General features: G+C 40.4%; 1 protein-coding gene and 1 non-coding gene across 14 annotated transcripts in view; one reads left to right on the forward strand and one right to left on the reverse strand.

Moving 5' to 3' along the window:
- Positions 1 to 15,401, forward strand: part of NCOR1 (nuclear receptor corepressor 1) — a 191,012-nt gene that overhangs the window by 107,887 nt on the left and 67,724 nt on the right. For 11 of the 13 annotated variants that reach the window (XM_033181763.1, XM_033181758.1, XM_033181762.1 and 8 more), the window contains 3 exons: positions 472 to 598; positions 7,478 to 8,033; positions 11,417 to 11,546. In XM_033181763.1, the coding sequence (XP_033037654.1) occupies positions 472 to 598; positions 7,478 to 8,033; positions 11,417 to 11,546 (813 nt within the window). The remainder of the gene's footprint in view (positions 1 to 471; positions 599 to 7,477; positions 8,034 to 11,416; positions 11,547 to 15,401) is intronic. The other 2 variants (XM_033181769.1, XM_033181765.1) reach the window with 1 other exon arrangement.
- Positions 11,115 to 11,218, reverse strand: LOC117068050. The gene has a single exon (XR_004430925.1). It is a non-coding gene; the product is annotated as a U6 spliceosomal RNA (small nuclear RNA).

The following is a 15,401-nucleotide window of genomic DNA, read 5'->3' on the forward strand; positions in this document are numbered from 1 at the left end:
GGATTATAGACATGAGCTCCTGTGCCTGGCTGAATTTGCACTTTTTTATAGTAAAATAAATTGAGTGGTATTGGCTGGGCGTGGTGGCTAACGCCTGTAATCCCAGCACTTTGGGAGGCTGAGGCGGGTGGATCACGAGGTCAAGAGTTCAAGACCAGCCTGGCCAAGATGGTGAAACCCCGTCTCTGCTAAAAACGTGAAAATTAGCCGGGCCTAGTGGCGGGCGCGTGTAATCCCAACTACTCGGGAGGCTGAGGCAAAGAATTGCTTGAACCCGGGAGGTGAAGGTTGCAGTGAACTGAGATTGTGCCACTGTATTCCAGCCTGGGTGACAGCAAGACTGTCTCAAAAAAGAAAAAAAAAAAAAGAAAAATAAATGGAGTGGTAAAAAGAAATAATGTTCTACATTATTTCAGAAACGAAATTTTCTGTTTAGTTATTTAAATCAAATAATACTCTTTACTCCTTTAGACTTCACGAAAACCTCGTGAAGAGCGAGATGTGTCTCAATGTGAAAGTGTCGCTTCCACTGTTTCTGCTCAGGAGGATGAAGATATTGAAGCCTCCAATGAAGAAGAAAATCCAGAAGACAGCGAAGGTATCTCCAAATTTTAAATTTAGTTGTGACATCTGCTACCCAGAATAAATAATTTTTAGTCATTTGACTGTGTAGGAGTTGCTTCATTGAGGAGACAGTGTGCCAGTGTTTTCATGGTTGTTTTCATGATGTGGAGACTTCAAACTTGAACATAATTTTTTTTTTCATTTAATCAACAAATATTTATGTAGCACCTAGGATGGTCCAGAAGATCTTGGAAATGGCAGTCCTGCTTCAGACATCAAGTGCCAACATCAATAAAATACCTGTGTGTCTGTGTCGTTGCCACATTTGTTTGTTCAATTAGTATAGTCGGTTATATTTCTCTTTTATTGCCTTGAGTTTGATTTATTTTCATATTTTCATAAAGATTTATATGTACTATAGTAATGTTTTTATGTAAAAAGAATTAGTGACCCTAGAAGCACCAGTAGGAAAAAAAAAAAAACCCATGAAACTTAAGGAAATTTAAGAAATAATGTCTCTTTGTCATTTAAACTAATGACAAGTTCATGAAAAGGTAAATGTTTTCTTGATTTTTTTGGTTAAAAAAAGATACCTAATTTATTTCAATTTACACTCTGATTAAAGTTTCTGTTGACTTTTTTTTTTTTTTTGTAAATTGACTGCTTCTGATGTGGGGATTTTTATAATGATTTTAGTAGCTCTTCATATATATTAAACATGTTCATGTTTTGTATATGCAGATAATTTTTTCCATCTTATTTCCCTTTTGTTTTGGTTTTAAATTACCTTTGTTTAAACTTTGTATAATTAGAGTTGTGTATCTTTTCTTTGTAGGGTCTTTATTTTGTATAAGCTTTAAAAGTTCTACATCCTCCTGGTTTAGTAATACTAGATTTTGTTTTTTTTTTTTCCTATAGATTATTCTTGTTATCTTTTAAAGTTAAGCTTGTATTGAAATGGGTTTTGGCTTTGAACAACTCCTAACCTTAAACTTGTTTTTGGGAGGGTTTGTGAAGAATGAGGTCATCTTTACAAGAGTAAAGAGAGTATTAGAGAAGGCTCACCCGAGGGTAAGGTAAGAGTGCTGCAAACAGGGAAGGTAGTTGGGTGTGTTAATGGCACTTCCAGAGAGGTTGTCAGAGTTTCTTGGTTGTAATGGGTTTCTGATGGCTAGTATTCCCTGGGGTTATAAATGTTAATGAAGCCTGGAGGTTAATAAACCTCCTTGGGCTGCCATAAGAAAATACCACAGATTGAGTGGCTGCAGCAACTGAAGTTAATTTTCTCATGGTTCTGGAAGCTGTACGTGCTGGCACAGTTGCTTTCTGATGAGGACTGTCTTCCGTGGCCTTTCCTTTGGGTGTGCGCACTCCTGGTGTCTCTTCCTCATATGAAGACAACTCCTACTGGATTAGAACCCACCATTATAACCTCATTTAACCTTAATCATCTCCTTAAAGGCTTTGCCTTCAAATACAGTTACATTGCGGGGTAGGGCTCCAACAGAAAAATTTTGGTGGGGAGGGGCACAATGCAGTCCATAACAAAGCCCAAGTCTGGTATTAATATGTCTCTCTGGGCTGGGCACGGTGGCTCAAGCCTGTAATCCCAGCACTTTGGGAGGCTGAGTAGGGCGGAACATGAGGTCAGGAGATCGAGACCGTCCTGGCTAACACGGTGAAGCCCTGTCTCTACTAAAACTAGAAAAAGAAGTTAGTCGGGCGTGGTGATGGGTGCCCATAGTCCCAGCTACTCGGGAGGCTGAGGCAGGAGAATGGCATGAACCTGGGAGGTGGAGCTTGCGGTGAGCTGAGATCACGTGCCTGCACTCCAGCCTGGGCGACAGAATGAGACTTCGTCTCAAAAAAATATATATGTGTGTATATATATATCTGTCTGATCAAGTGTAGGGTGGCACCATCACATCTGCTCAATCATCTAGAAGAGTTTCCTATTAAGAGGAAATGAATTTCCTAGTAGAATTATAGACTCTCTCTTCCTGTTGACTTAGCTTCATTTGGAAAGTGTCAAGAAGAGGACATAAATGCAGTTCATGTGACCTATGATCTCATACTTATTCCTAATCTTAATGAGACACCACAGATGCACTGTTCATTGTGTGGCAAGCTTCTTGCCAATTGAAAAATGAAGGCAACTGCTGAAGGGAAGGTTCCTATATCTGTTTTCCTAAAACGCTTCTGACTGTGTGAGTATCTTTCACGATTAGAAGAATTAAATCAGACCAGAACTTCACCAAAATTTGGATTTGCTCTTGTTCTGTTTTTCTACATCATTCTTTAAGGTTTTCTTTTTGTATTTTTCGGGGAAAAAAGATACTCATGTTTGGCTGCTGCTTGGTGAAACAGTATGCCTTGGAAACTTTCCTAGTGTATTGTAGCTTGGAAGAAAAAAATTGGAAAAGTGGTTATGTCAAATGATATCATCTGCTGTATAACCGCTAACATGTCTTCTACTAGTTTGAAGGTAAATGCCTTGTTAGTTTACCCTTGGATTTGGGGCTTTCTACCACTATGTAAACAGAAATGAAGGTTAAGTTGGGCTTTTTGTTAGCTTTTCAGTACTTTGGTAGAATCTTTCAATAACAGTAATGGCTGCCGTTTTTGTTTGTTTGTTTGTTTGTTTTGGAGACGGAGTCTTGCACTTGTTGCCCAGGCTGGAGTGCAGTGGTGTGATCTTGGTTCACTGCAACCTCTGCTTCCCTGGTTCAAGCAATTCCCCTGCCTCAGCCTCCCGAGTAGCTGGGATTATAGGCGCCTGCCACCATGCCTGGCTAATTTTTGTACTTTTAGTAGAGATGGGATTTGGCTATGTTGGCCAGGCCTCGAACTCCTGACCTCAGGTGATCCGCCCACTTTGGTCTTCCAAAGTGCTGGGATTACAGGCATGAGCCACTGCGCCCAACCATGGCTGCCATATATTAAAACCTTACTACATGTGAGGTACTCTTCTGAGTTATTTGCTTGTCTGTCTTTTGTTTTTATTTTGGAGACTCGAACTCTCATGTGAACTCCAGGTTTATACATTTGATCACCCACAGTATTTCCATTTGGATGCCTAAGAGCCATCTTATAGTTAACAGCCAAAGCAAATTCTTGTGTCTCTACCACCACAAGCTGCTTTTCCCTCTGGTCTTTCACTATATCAATAAATTAGGTTTTCTTTAGTCTCTTTAGAATTGGATCCTTGTCTCCATTGCTCCTACCCTGCTTCCGAGGAGCCCTCATTGCAATAGCTTTTTGATTAGTCTCTTGCTTCTTTTTGTTCCATTCTTTTTTTTTATTTTTAGAGATGAGGTTTCGCTGTGTCACCTAGGCTGGAATGCAGTGGCTCGATCGTGGCTCCCTGCAGCCTTGAACTCCCAGGCTCAAGCAATTTTCCTACCTCATCTCCCCAAGTGTCTGGGACCATAGGCATGCAGCACCACACTTGACTAATTTTTTTATTTTGTGTAGAGACAAGGTCCATTCTGTTTTTTCTTCCGCAGCAGCCTGAGTGATTCTTACAAAATATAAATCAAATCATGTTTCTTCTCTAGTTCAAATTCTGTAATACTTTCCCATCTCAGTAAGAATAAAGACCCAAGGCCTTACTGTGATTTTTGAGACTCTGCATGAACTGACCTTTGTACCTCTGTGAACTTTCTGCCAGCTACTTTTTTGTTGGCCCCCTGTGCTCCAACCACACTGTTCTCTTTGTTGTTCCTGGGCAAACCAACCCCGACTTCAGGAGCCTTTGTGCTTTCTAATCCCTCTACCTGGGATGCTCTTCCCCACCATGTGCCCAGGGCTCATTCTCTTGTTTCCTTGAGTCCTCTGTTCAGATATCAATCACTTTATTTTATAATACCTCCTCCCCACCTCTTTCTCAGTTTTGTCATTTAGTCACTGCACTGATCACCACCTGATATATTACTTTTTTTGATTTTTTGAGACAGGTCTCACTTTGTTACCCAATGCTGAAGTGTAGCGGCATGAACACGGCTCACTGCAAGCCTTGACCTCGTGGGCTCAAGTGATTCTCTTGCCTCAGCCTCCTGATAGCTGGGATTACCGGTGTATACCACCATGCCTAGCTAGTTTTTTAATTATTTTTTTGTAGAGATGAGGTCTTACTATGTGGCCCAAGCTGGTCTTGAACTCCTGGTCTCGGGCAGTCCTCCTGCCTTAGCTTCCCAAAGTGCTGGGATTATAGGCGTGAGCCACCACTCTCAGCCTGTTATCACATATTTACTATTTATTGTCTATTGCATGCTAGAATGTGGGCTCCATGAGAGCATCTGCTTGAATTTTTTTAAACTACTATGTCTGCGGTACCTCAGACAGCTCCCTGCACGTACATAGTTGACACTTAATCATATTTGAAAGAATGAATTTGTAGAAGTTTTTTTATATTGCTATATGTTATATACAATTAAAAACTAATTTTTTTTCCCAGATGGTTATTTAGGTTTTCACAACCATTCATGTACTTTATAATCCAGCCAGTATTTGAGTCTGTTGTTTACCAGGCTAGTACTTAAGTGATAATCAAAATATATGACCACTGTCTTCATGGAGTTTATAGCCTAGTGGAAGAAATAGCCAGAAATCATTCTAGTAAAGAAATGTAAGATTGTAACTGTAACTAGTACATGTGGTATCAGAACTATATTAGCAAAATATAACTTTGCTAAGGAAACCATGGAAGGCTTTTTTGGGGGTGGGGGTGGGGGACAGAGTTTCACTCTTGTTGCCCAGGCTGGAGTGCAATGGCACGATCTCGGCTCACTGCAACCTCCACCTCCTGGATTCAAGTGATTCTCCTACTTCAGCCTCCCAAGTAGCTGGGAGCACAGGCATTCCACACCTGGCTAATTTTGTATTTTTTAGTAGAGATGGGATTTCACTCTGTTGGTCAGGATGGTCTTGAACTCCTCACCTCAGGTGATCCTTCCACCTCGGCCTCCCAAAGTGCTGGGATTACAGGCGTGAACCACTGCACCCAGCCCATAGAAGGCTTTTTCAGCATGTGATGTTTGAGCTGATCACCAAAGGAAAAGTAGGTAAAAGAGCCTTTCAGTAAAGGTGAATGGTATGTACAAAGTCTCTGTGGTAGAAGATGTGTGAGGCATTGAACAAACTAAGTAAAGGCCAGAGTGACTTAATTCAGAGAGCTGTGTGCAAGCTTGAGAGGCTCCACTGGGCAAGGCCTTGCAGGCCATACCAGCAATTTTGGAACTTTATCCTAACAGTAATGGGGGTCCATTGAAAAGTTATGAGAGAGACAGTGAGAGAGTGAGTTATTGTGGTAAAATCTGGCTTTTAAAAAGATAACTCTGTCTTTGTTGTAGAGAATGGTCTGAAGTGGACTGAAGAGAGTTGGTTTTGGATTAGAGTGCTAGCTGTGAAGTCAAACAGGATTGGATAGATTCAGGAGAAATTTTTAAAGAGAAAATCAGTGAACCTTGTCAAGGCCGGACATAGGGTAAATGAGAGGGTTTAAAAGATGACTTCTTGGTTTCTGGTTTGTTTAATTGGATAGTAAACCCTAGAAAAGAATCTGATTTGCGAGTAGTTATTACAACTCTAGTACAGGACATATTAAATTTGTGATGCCTTTGATATATCTAGGTAAAGATGTCAAAAGCACTGAAAATCTATTTATAGAACAATACAAATGATACGGGGAAACATCTGTGTTACAACATTAAATTAAAAATCTGTGAAATATTATTCTAGAGTCTTCTGTCCAGTGCGGTAGGCACTAGATACTTGTGGCTATTGAGCACTTGAAATTTGGCTAGTTTAAATTTAGATATGCAGGCTGGGTGCTGTGGCCTATGCCTGTAGTCCCAGTACTTTGGGAGGCTGAGGCAGGCGGATCACCTGACGTCAGGAGTTCAAGACCAGCCTGGGCAACATGGTGAAACCCCATCTCTACTAAAAAAACAAAAATTAGCCAGGCATGGTGCCAGGCACCTATAATCCCAGCTAGTCAGGAGGCTGAGGCACAAGAATCACTTGAACCTGGGAGGCGAAAGCTGCAGTGAGTCAAGATAGCACCACTACAATCCAGCCTGGGTGACAGAGCGAGACTGTGTCTCTAAAAAAAATATTAGATATGCGGAAAATGTAAAATACCAGATTTTGAAGACTTAGTACCAAAAAAAGGAAAAATAATTTTTTTATGGTTTTTCACCGTTGATCACATGTTAAAATGATGTTTCACGTATACTGGGTTAATTAAATAAATCCTACAAAATTAGCTGGGCATGGTGGCACACACCTGTAAAGCTAGCTACTTGGGAGACTGAGGCAGGAGAATCGCTTGAACCCGGGAGGCGGAGGTTACAGTGAGCCGAGATCGCACCATTGCACTCCAGCCTGGGTAACAAGAGCGAAACCCCATCTCCAAAAAATAAAAAAATAAAAAAATAATTGTTTCAATTATTTGACCCATTTCTTCTTACTTTTTAAATGTGGCCATCAGAGAAAGTAAAATTACAGATGTGATTACATTATATGCCTATTGGATGGAGCTGTTCTAGAGTGTCAGTTCAGCTGGGTAAAAGGAAATTCACAGGAAGAGGCTTCTAGAAATACACCAGAATGTCATCATTTATAGGAATTTTTTTTGTTGAGCCTTATTGTTCGTTCTTTGTTTTTCAGTTTCATATAAATTATTTTCAGACATTAAAATCCTTTATGCTCTTAGTTTCAGAAGGTCAAGACAATTTGATCTTTCACTCTTATACCCTGTAGGAAACTTTAGCCTTCTCAATGGCTGTAAGTACTTCAATGTGGTCATCAAAGGAGTAGAATTCATCCTAAACAACTACTTTCAAGCATGGTTTCTATCACCACCTGAAACATGTTCATTATCAGATTTTTATGCTGTATCATTATCTTTAAGGTGCAGAAAATAGTTCTGATACAGAAAGTGCTCCTTCTCCTTCACCAGTTGAAGCTGTCAAGCCCAGTGAGGACAGTCCTGAAAATGCTACTTCTCGAGGAAACACAGAACCTGCGGTTGAGCTGGAGCCCACCACGGAAACTGCGCCCAGTACATCTCCCTCCTCAGCAGTTCCAAGTACAAAACCAGCTGAAGATGAAAGCGTGGAGACCCAGGTGAATGACAGCATCAGTGCTGAGACAGCAGAGCAGATGGATGTAGATCAGCAGGAGCACAGTGCCGAAGGGGGTTCTGTTCATGATCCCCCACCCTCTACCAAAGCCGACTCTGTGGATGTTGAAGTGAGGGTGCCAGAAAACCATGCATCTAAAGTTGAAGGTGATAATACCAAAGAAAGAGACTTGGATAGAGCCAGTGAGAAGGTGGAACCCAGAGATGAAGATTTGGTGGTAGCTCAGCAAATAAATGCCCAAAGGCCCGAGCCCCAGTCGGACAATGATTCCAGTGCCACCTGCAGCGCTGATGAGGATGTGGATGGAGAGCCAGAGAGGCAGAGGTGAGGCTCATTCCATAAGTCCTCCCCTGTGCTTACTCTGCTGGTTGGTGACTGAATCACAGGGTGGTGCTGGCTGCAGACATGGCTCCTATGTAAATATTGGCACGTTATAGGTAGTCTGTACGATTTTAATATTGGGCTGATTACTATTCTGTTTAAATAACCACAAACAATTGTATGATCGTTTTAATGAAACAGATTATACATTTCTCCTACGTCTGTCTTGTTACGTGTATTCTGTATGATAGCATAACAGGGAATTTAAACTAATAAAAGTTGTGAATAAACCACAGATAACTGTTGTGCCTGAGGAGGGCAGCAGTGGGATGTGGTAGATGAAGGTGGAGGCTAGAGGCATTGAGGAGCTCCCGCTGCGCTAAGGCAGTGCAGCCTCAAAACAAGGCCTACCAGTCCCTACTTTCTAGATAGAAGAAAATGCTATGGAAAGAGAGAGATATTTGGTGTTCTGAAAATTTTTAGAAAGCATAATTTAAATGCAAATTAATGATAATTATGATGACCACTTTTTTGTATCCGTTAACATTTTAGATTGTTCATATTTGTAATTTAAAATATCAGGTATAATGCAGATTAATTTGCAAGTTTTTTTGTTTTTGTTTTTGTTTTTGTTTTTTTTTGAGACGGAGTCTTGCTCTTCCCCAGGCTGGAGTGCAGTGGCACGATCTCGGCTCACTGCAACCTCCATCTCTTGAGTTCACGTGATTCTATTGCCTCAGCCTCCTAAGTAGCTGGGACTACAGGCAAATGCCACCATGCTTGGCTAATTTTTGTATTTTTAGTAGAGATGGGGTTTTGCCATGTTGGCCAGGCTGGTCTCAAACTCCTGACCTCAGGTGATCCACCCACCTCAGCCTCCCAAAGTGCTGGAATTACAGGCATGAGCCATTGCGCCCTGCAGTCTACAAGTATTTTTAGTCATTAAAGCTTAATTAATTATACAAAAAATGCATCATATCTTTATGGTTTTTGTAAAAATTACAGTAAAAGATATATATTTTACAGGTATAGTTACTACTTTATTTCATATATTTTATTTCCTGGTGTTTCCTTTTCCTTAAAAGAAATTGAATCACTTATAATTTTAGTAGAATGTTAAATTGGTGCAAGTTCTAGAAGTGAATCAGACTGAAACATCACTTAATCCGAGCCCAATTAAACCCCTCTCCTTTTTTTCTTTTTAATAAGAAAAAAGAGACAAACTACTCAACAGAGAGCTAAATTCTCTTCAAAGTTTAGCTTTCAGAGTGTGTCTTGGTGTCACTGTATTTTCAGTTCATATCCAATATATTTTTTATGTACTCCATAATGAGATTTGATACTAGAAAATTAATAGCACTATAGTGCTGATTCTTCAAAGAGTGTTTTATATAGTAGATGCTAGAATTTTCATCAACATGAATTGAAATAAAATAGGTGTTCTGCTTAACTATTGGTTTACCAGAAAATTTGACTATCACTCTTTTTCCTTCACCTCACAGTAATCTAGATTTTATTTTAATGGTGTCAGTCTTTAACTGCAGTAAACATAAATGGATTCAAGCTGTGTAGTCCCTTTTTAAGCATTCTTTATGAAACATCTCATCTAAAGATCTGTGTTTTGCACTGTTGGTTTTGGTAACTATACATGAAGGAAAGATTAGGATGGCAGTAATTTTTTTTTTTTTTTTTTTTGAGATGGAGTCTCGCTCTGTCACCGGGGCTGGAGTGCAGTGGCCGGATCTCAGCTCACTGCAAGCTCCGCCTCCCGGGTTCACGCCATTCTCCTGCCTCAGCCTCCCGAGTAGCTGGGACTACAGGCACCCGCCACCTCGCCCGGCTACTTTTTTGTATTTTTTAGTAGAGACGGGGTTTCACCGTGTTAGCCAGGATGTTCTCTATCTCCTAACCTCGTGATCCGCCCGTCTCTGCCTCCCAAAGTGCTGGGATTACAGGCTTGAGCCACTGCGCCCGGCCGGATGGCAGTAATTTTAAATGGTAAACATCCTAAGAGATGAATATGATAGTAGTTTTGAAATTCAGAAATTCCTTGGAAAAATATGATGGTTTCTGAATGACACCCTAAAGTCTACACTGCTCCCATATGACCGAAATAACACTTTGAATTTTCTATAGCTTTAATATCATCTTTCTTCTTTATGTAGTGTGTGAATTGTTTTTTAAAATACATTCTAATTTTCTTACCAATTTATACATTTTTAAATGTTCACTTTCCCCCAGTGACCATGACAACATGGGGAAATATGACCAAGCTCATAAAGCATGATACTAGTACAAAATTTCCTGAAGTTTATATATTGGGCGTCCTAAACTTGAGTGTAGGTATTGGCAGCATCAGCCGGTGGAGTGTGAGATGGCAGGGACTATGGTGAGCAGAGGAGTGTGTGCTCATGTGAGCAGGACAGCGGCTGCTAGATGCATGGCAGGTCGCTGCTGTGGGGGAGTGCTGATTTCGTGTTGTTGGTTCTTTCCATTTTTCATGAGAAGCCAGAAGTCTGGAATTTTGGATGAAATTTTCAGTTTAAAAATCACAGCAGCTTATTCAAATATTAAAAAAAAAATACTCTGTGATCCCAATAAAACATCCTCTAACAGGTAACTAGTTTTTAACCCATGTTAGGACATTTGTGGTAAATTAGGACTGAACAGTTTTTTTTTTTTTTTTTTTTTGAGACGGAGTCTCGCTCTGTCGCCCAGGCTGGAGTGCAAGTGGCCGGATCTCAGCTCACTGCAAGCTCCGCCTCCCGGGTTTACGCCATTCTCCTGCCTCAGCCTCCCTAGTAGCTGGGACTACAGGCGCCCGCCACCACGCCCGGCTAATTTTTTGTATTTTTTTAGTAGAGACGGGGTTTCACCGTGTTAGCCAGGATGGTCTCGATCTCCTGACCTCGTGATCTGCCTGTTTCGGCCTCCCAAAGTGCTGGGATTACAGGCTTGAGCCACCGCGCCCGGCGGACTGAACAGTTTTAAATGGACTTTGTTCAGGTTGTTTTGTTGGTCTTAGAGACGGTTGACATAAATTTCAACCTGTAAGTCAGTATTAGGTTTCTTTTTTCTTTTCTTTCTAATATAAAATGCTTTGCAAATTTGCATGTTTTTCTTGCGCAGGGGCCATGGTAATCTTTGTATCATTTCAATTTTAGTATGTGTACTGCTGAAGTGAGTACAATATTCAGTTTCTTTATCTGGAAAATCAGCTTTATAGGTTCCTTTTTCTTTAACTGTCCAAATATCTTATACGGGTATATGTGTGTCCAGTTGTGCATGTGTATGTACATATTAACTTAGAGGAAATTACAGTGATCATATTTGTTTGAGTCTTAAAAATGTATTCATTTATCTTTTTTTTTAAATTGCAATTGCAGGATGTTTCCTATGGACTCAAAGCCTTCACTGTTAAACCCCACTGGATCTATACTAGTCTCATCCCCATTAAAACCAAATCCACTGGATCTGCCACAGCTTCAGCATCGAGCTGCTGTTATCCCACCAATGGTAAGTTTTTATTGAGGAAGAAAACTAAAATTGAAAAACTGAGACCTTGATAGACATATTTCTTCTCTTCTTTAATTGGTTCTAGATTTTTAAAAATTGTGGTGCAAAATGTAACATGAAATTAATAATCGTAACCAATTCTAAGTATACAGTTCACTAGTGTTCTGTGTGTTAAGTAGATTGACATTGTTTAGAAAATGATCCCCAGGACCTTTTCGTCTTTCAAATGTGATATTAATTAAACAACTCCTGTCTTCCTCCTCCCGCCAGCCACTGGTAACCACTGTTCTGCTTTCTGGTTCTATGAATTTAACACACAGTTTAGATACTAATGAACTGTTTTTTCCCACAATACTTACTATACCAAATGTATGGGGTTTTTTTCCTCACACCAATGAATTCTCCACCTCTTTGGTCACCAACTAGGTTCCTACAGTTGAGTTCAATTCGGACTCTAACTACCTGGTGTAATCGTCTAATACCACAAGTGTAAGGGCTCAGTATCACAAGGCCACCCCCATTTCTGATGCCAGCTATATAGATATTGGGTCCCCAGGTTACTCACACTTCTGACTAGGCTTCAAATTGGGGATTCCTCCGACTCTCCCCGTCAGGTTCCATAGTTTGCTCGAATGCCTCAGAGAACTTAGGAAAGTGCTTTACTTGTAATTACTAGTTCATTATAAAGGATGTAACTCAGAAACAGCTAAATGGAAGAGATGGATCAGGCAAGGTGTGCAGAAGGGGTATGGAGCTTCTGTGCCCTCTCTAGGTCTGCCTCCCTCCCAGCATCTCCATGTGTTCACCAACCTGGACACTCTTTAAACCCCATCGTTTGGGGTTTTTAAGAAGGCCTCATCACATAGGCATGAATGATTAAATCATTGGCTGTTGGTGATGGGTACAGGAACCTTTAGTCCCTCTCCTCTCCCTGGATGGTTGGGGGTGGGGTGAGCTGGATGGAATTGAAAGTTCCAGCCCTTGCTGGGCGTCGTGGCACCCGCCAGTAGTTCCAGCCCTGTATTCCCAGCTGTTTGGGAGGCTGAGGCAAGTGGATTGCAAGTTCAAGCCCAGTCTGGGCAAAATATTGAGAGACATCCTACCCCAATCCCCAAAGAAGTTCCAGCCACCTGCCTTGTGGTTTTTTGGGCTGCCAGCCCTTATCCTGAGGCAATCTAGAGTCCCCCAGCCTGCAGTCAGTCATCTTGTTAGCATATAAAAGACAGTCTACTGCTCTGGAAATTCTAAGGATTTGGAACAAAAAAAGTCTTTGGGAGAAGGACCAAATATTTAATTTTTATTGTATCACACTATGTCATATAATGAAATCATACAGTATTTGTCATTTTGTGATAGGCTTATTTCACTCAGCATAATGTCCTCCAGGTATATTTAGCACGTGCCAGAATTTTCTTTTGAAAGGCTGAATAATACTCCATTGTATCTGTATACCACATTTTATTCATTCATCCATTCATAGACATTTGGATTGCTTCCACCTCTGGGCTATTGTGACTAGTACCTGTATGGTCAGTCCTTGATTTTAGTACCTTGGTTTTTCATATATCCTCCTGTGCTGGGCTTGGACATATGGGAGAGAAGGGTAAGAAGATGCTGAGTCTAACTTTGAGTAAACTCTTTGAGATAACCAAAGGTTATATCCTTAGTACATTGCTTTTTCAGATGACTTGTAGTGATTGATTGCAATGGTCATTTCCAGTTAAGAAAAAAAAGAAATATAATGCCCTAGTCATAAATATTAGTAAGTCCTGTTTTTGTTTGTAACCACAGCAATAAGGAGCCATAAAACAGTAGTAGCATTAAGCATGTAATTAGGTTTTGAATATTTAGAATGAATTCTAGAGATTATGGCTAGTCCCAGTATATAATTTGAAGTCTAGTTTATATTTTACCTTAATAATCTACAGATTTCAAGTATATTTTGTTTACATTTTACCTTAATAATCTGTAAAGTTTGACTCATTTTTGATACTGAATTCCCATGTTGGGTATTGTTCTTTTCTTATTTTCTCTTTATTCAAATATTTAAAGCTCTTACTTTATTAAAAAATGTGTTTTCTATCTTAAATAACAACTGGTAAAAGTTGTTAATTGTGTATTTATCACAAAAAGATCATTAAACATTTGTTCATTCACTGATTCATTCAAACGGACGAATGATTGATTAGTTTAAGACAGTGTTCTTAATAATGTGGAGAATATTTATATATTATAGTCTCTGATTTCAAAAAACTTAGGGACTGGTCTGCATAATAAGGCAGAGAGGCTGGGCGTGGTGGCTTATGCCTGTAATCCCAACACTACTGGGAGGCCGAGGTGGGCGGGTCACTTGACCGCAGGAGTTCCGAGACCAGCTTGGACAACATGGCGAAACCCTGTCTCTCCAAAAAAAAAAAAAAAAAAAAAATTAGCTTGGCATGGTGCCATGCCCCTGTGGTTGGGAGGCTGAGGTGGGAGGATTGCTTGAGCTTGAGAGTTTGAGATTGTGGTGAAGTGAGATGGCACCACTGCACTCTAGCCTGGGTGAAAAAGCAAGACACTGTCTTAAAAAAAAAACATTAAAAAAAATTATCGTAAAAGTTAAAATGAATTAAAATGCGATGCTCTATTCGGTTAAAAAAGACTATGGATGTTTTGGAGAAGAAGGAGTGTCTTAATTAGAAACTTAAAGAAGACTCTGCATAAGAAATAATGTTTTCATTGGATCAAAACAGCTCATTTGGCTTTATAGCAAAAGGAGGAAAAGCTATGTTTATGTGTAAGACAAGGCACAAAGGCAAGAAAGTTATGGGTTTTAGGATCAGTGAATAATACTACTTATGCTAGGGGAAGAACTATGGAAGTCTTAAGTTACCAGATTCTAAAAAAGTCAGATCTCTAGGGCTTCCTAGGGATATTTGTTATTCATTAGGTATTTAATCGTGGACTGTGTTCTGGGCTATTTTTTTAAGTGTTGGACAAAACAGCTTGGTTGTTTTCTTCATAAAGTCAGAGAGACAGAAAAATAAAACCGTTTCGAACTGTGGCAAATGCTGTGTACTGTGAAAGCAATGAACAGGTCTCAATGAGAGGGAAAACGGGGAGGGAATCGCCATGTTTTATTGGATGGTTCTGGATGGCCTATCTTAAAGAACAGTCCATTTCTATCCTAAGGGAATGGTTATGTGAATGAATTGGTTGTGGGAGAAAAGATTGATTAGTCAGGGATGGCAGGTTTCTGGCTGAAGCACCTGAGGTTCCATGTCTAAAATGGAGAGCAACTGAAGAAGAAGAAAGAATGGGGTTTCAAAAATGGGAAGTTCCCTTTTTAACGTAAGTTCTGAGCTTCCTTGAGATATCCCAAGTGGAGTTGTTAGGTAGGCCATTTTATATGAGCGTGGAACTTGGAGAAAGTGTCTTGAGGAAATAGAAAATTTGTGAATCATTAACAAATGGATGACATTTCAGTCACATAAATGGATGTGATCCGCCAGGCATGGTGGCTTATACCTGTAATTCCAGCACTTTGGGAGGCTGAGGCGAGAGATCACTTGAGGCTAGGAGTTCGAGACCAGCCTGGCCAACATGGTGAAACCTCTTTGCTACTGAAAAAATAGAAAAATTAGCCGGGTATGGTGGTGTGCACCTGTAATCCCAGCTACTCGGGAGGCTGAGGCAGGAGAATTGCTTGAACCCAGGAGGTGGAGGTTGCAGTGAGCCAAGATCACACCATTGCACTCCAGCCTGGGCGACAGAGCGAGACTGTGTCTCAAAAAAAAAAAAAGAAAAGAAAAAAATATATAAATGGATCTGATCCCTGGTAAAAGAGAGATGAGGGATGGGACCTAGGGCCAC

Source organism: Trachypithecus francoisi, unplaced genomic scaffold (genome assembly GCF_009764315.1).
Source record: "Trachypithecus francoisi isolate TF-2019V2 unplaced genomic scaffold, Tfra_2.0 Lachesis_group20, whole genome shotgun sequence".
Lineage (NCBI taxonomy): Eukaryota > Metazoa > Chordata > Mammalia > Primates > Cercopithecidae > Trachypithecus > Trachypithecus francoisi.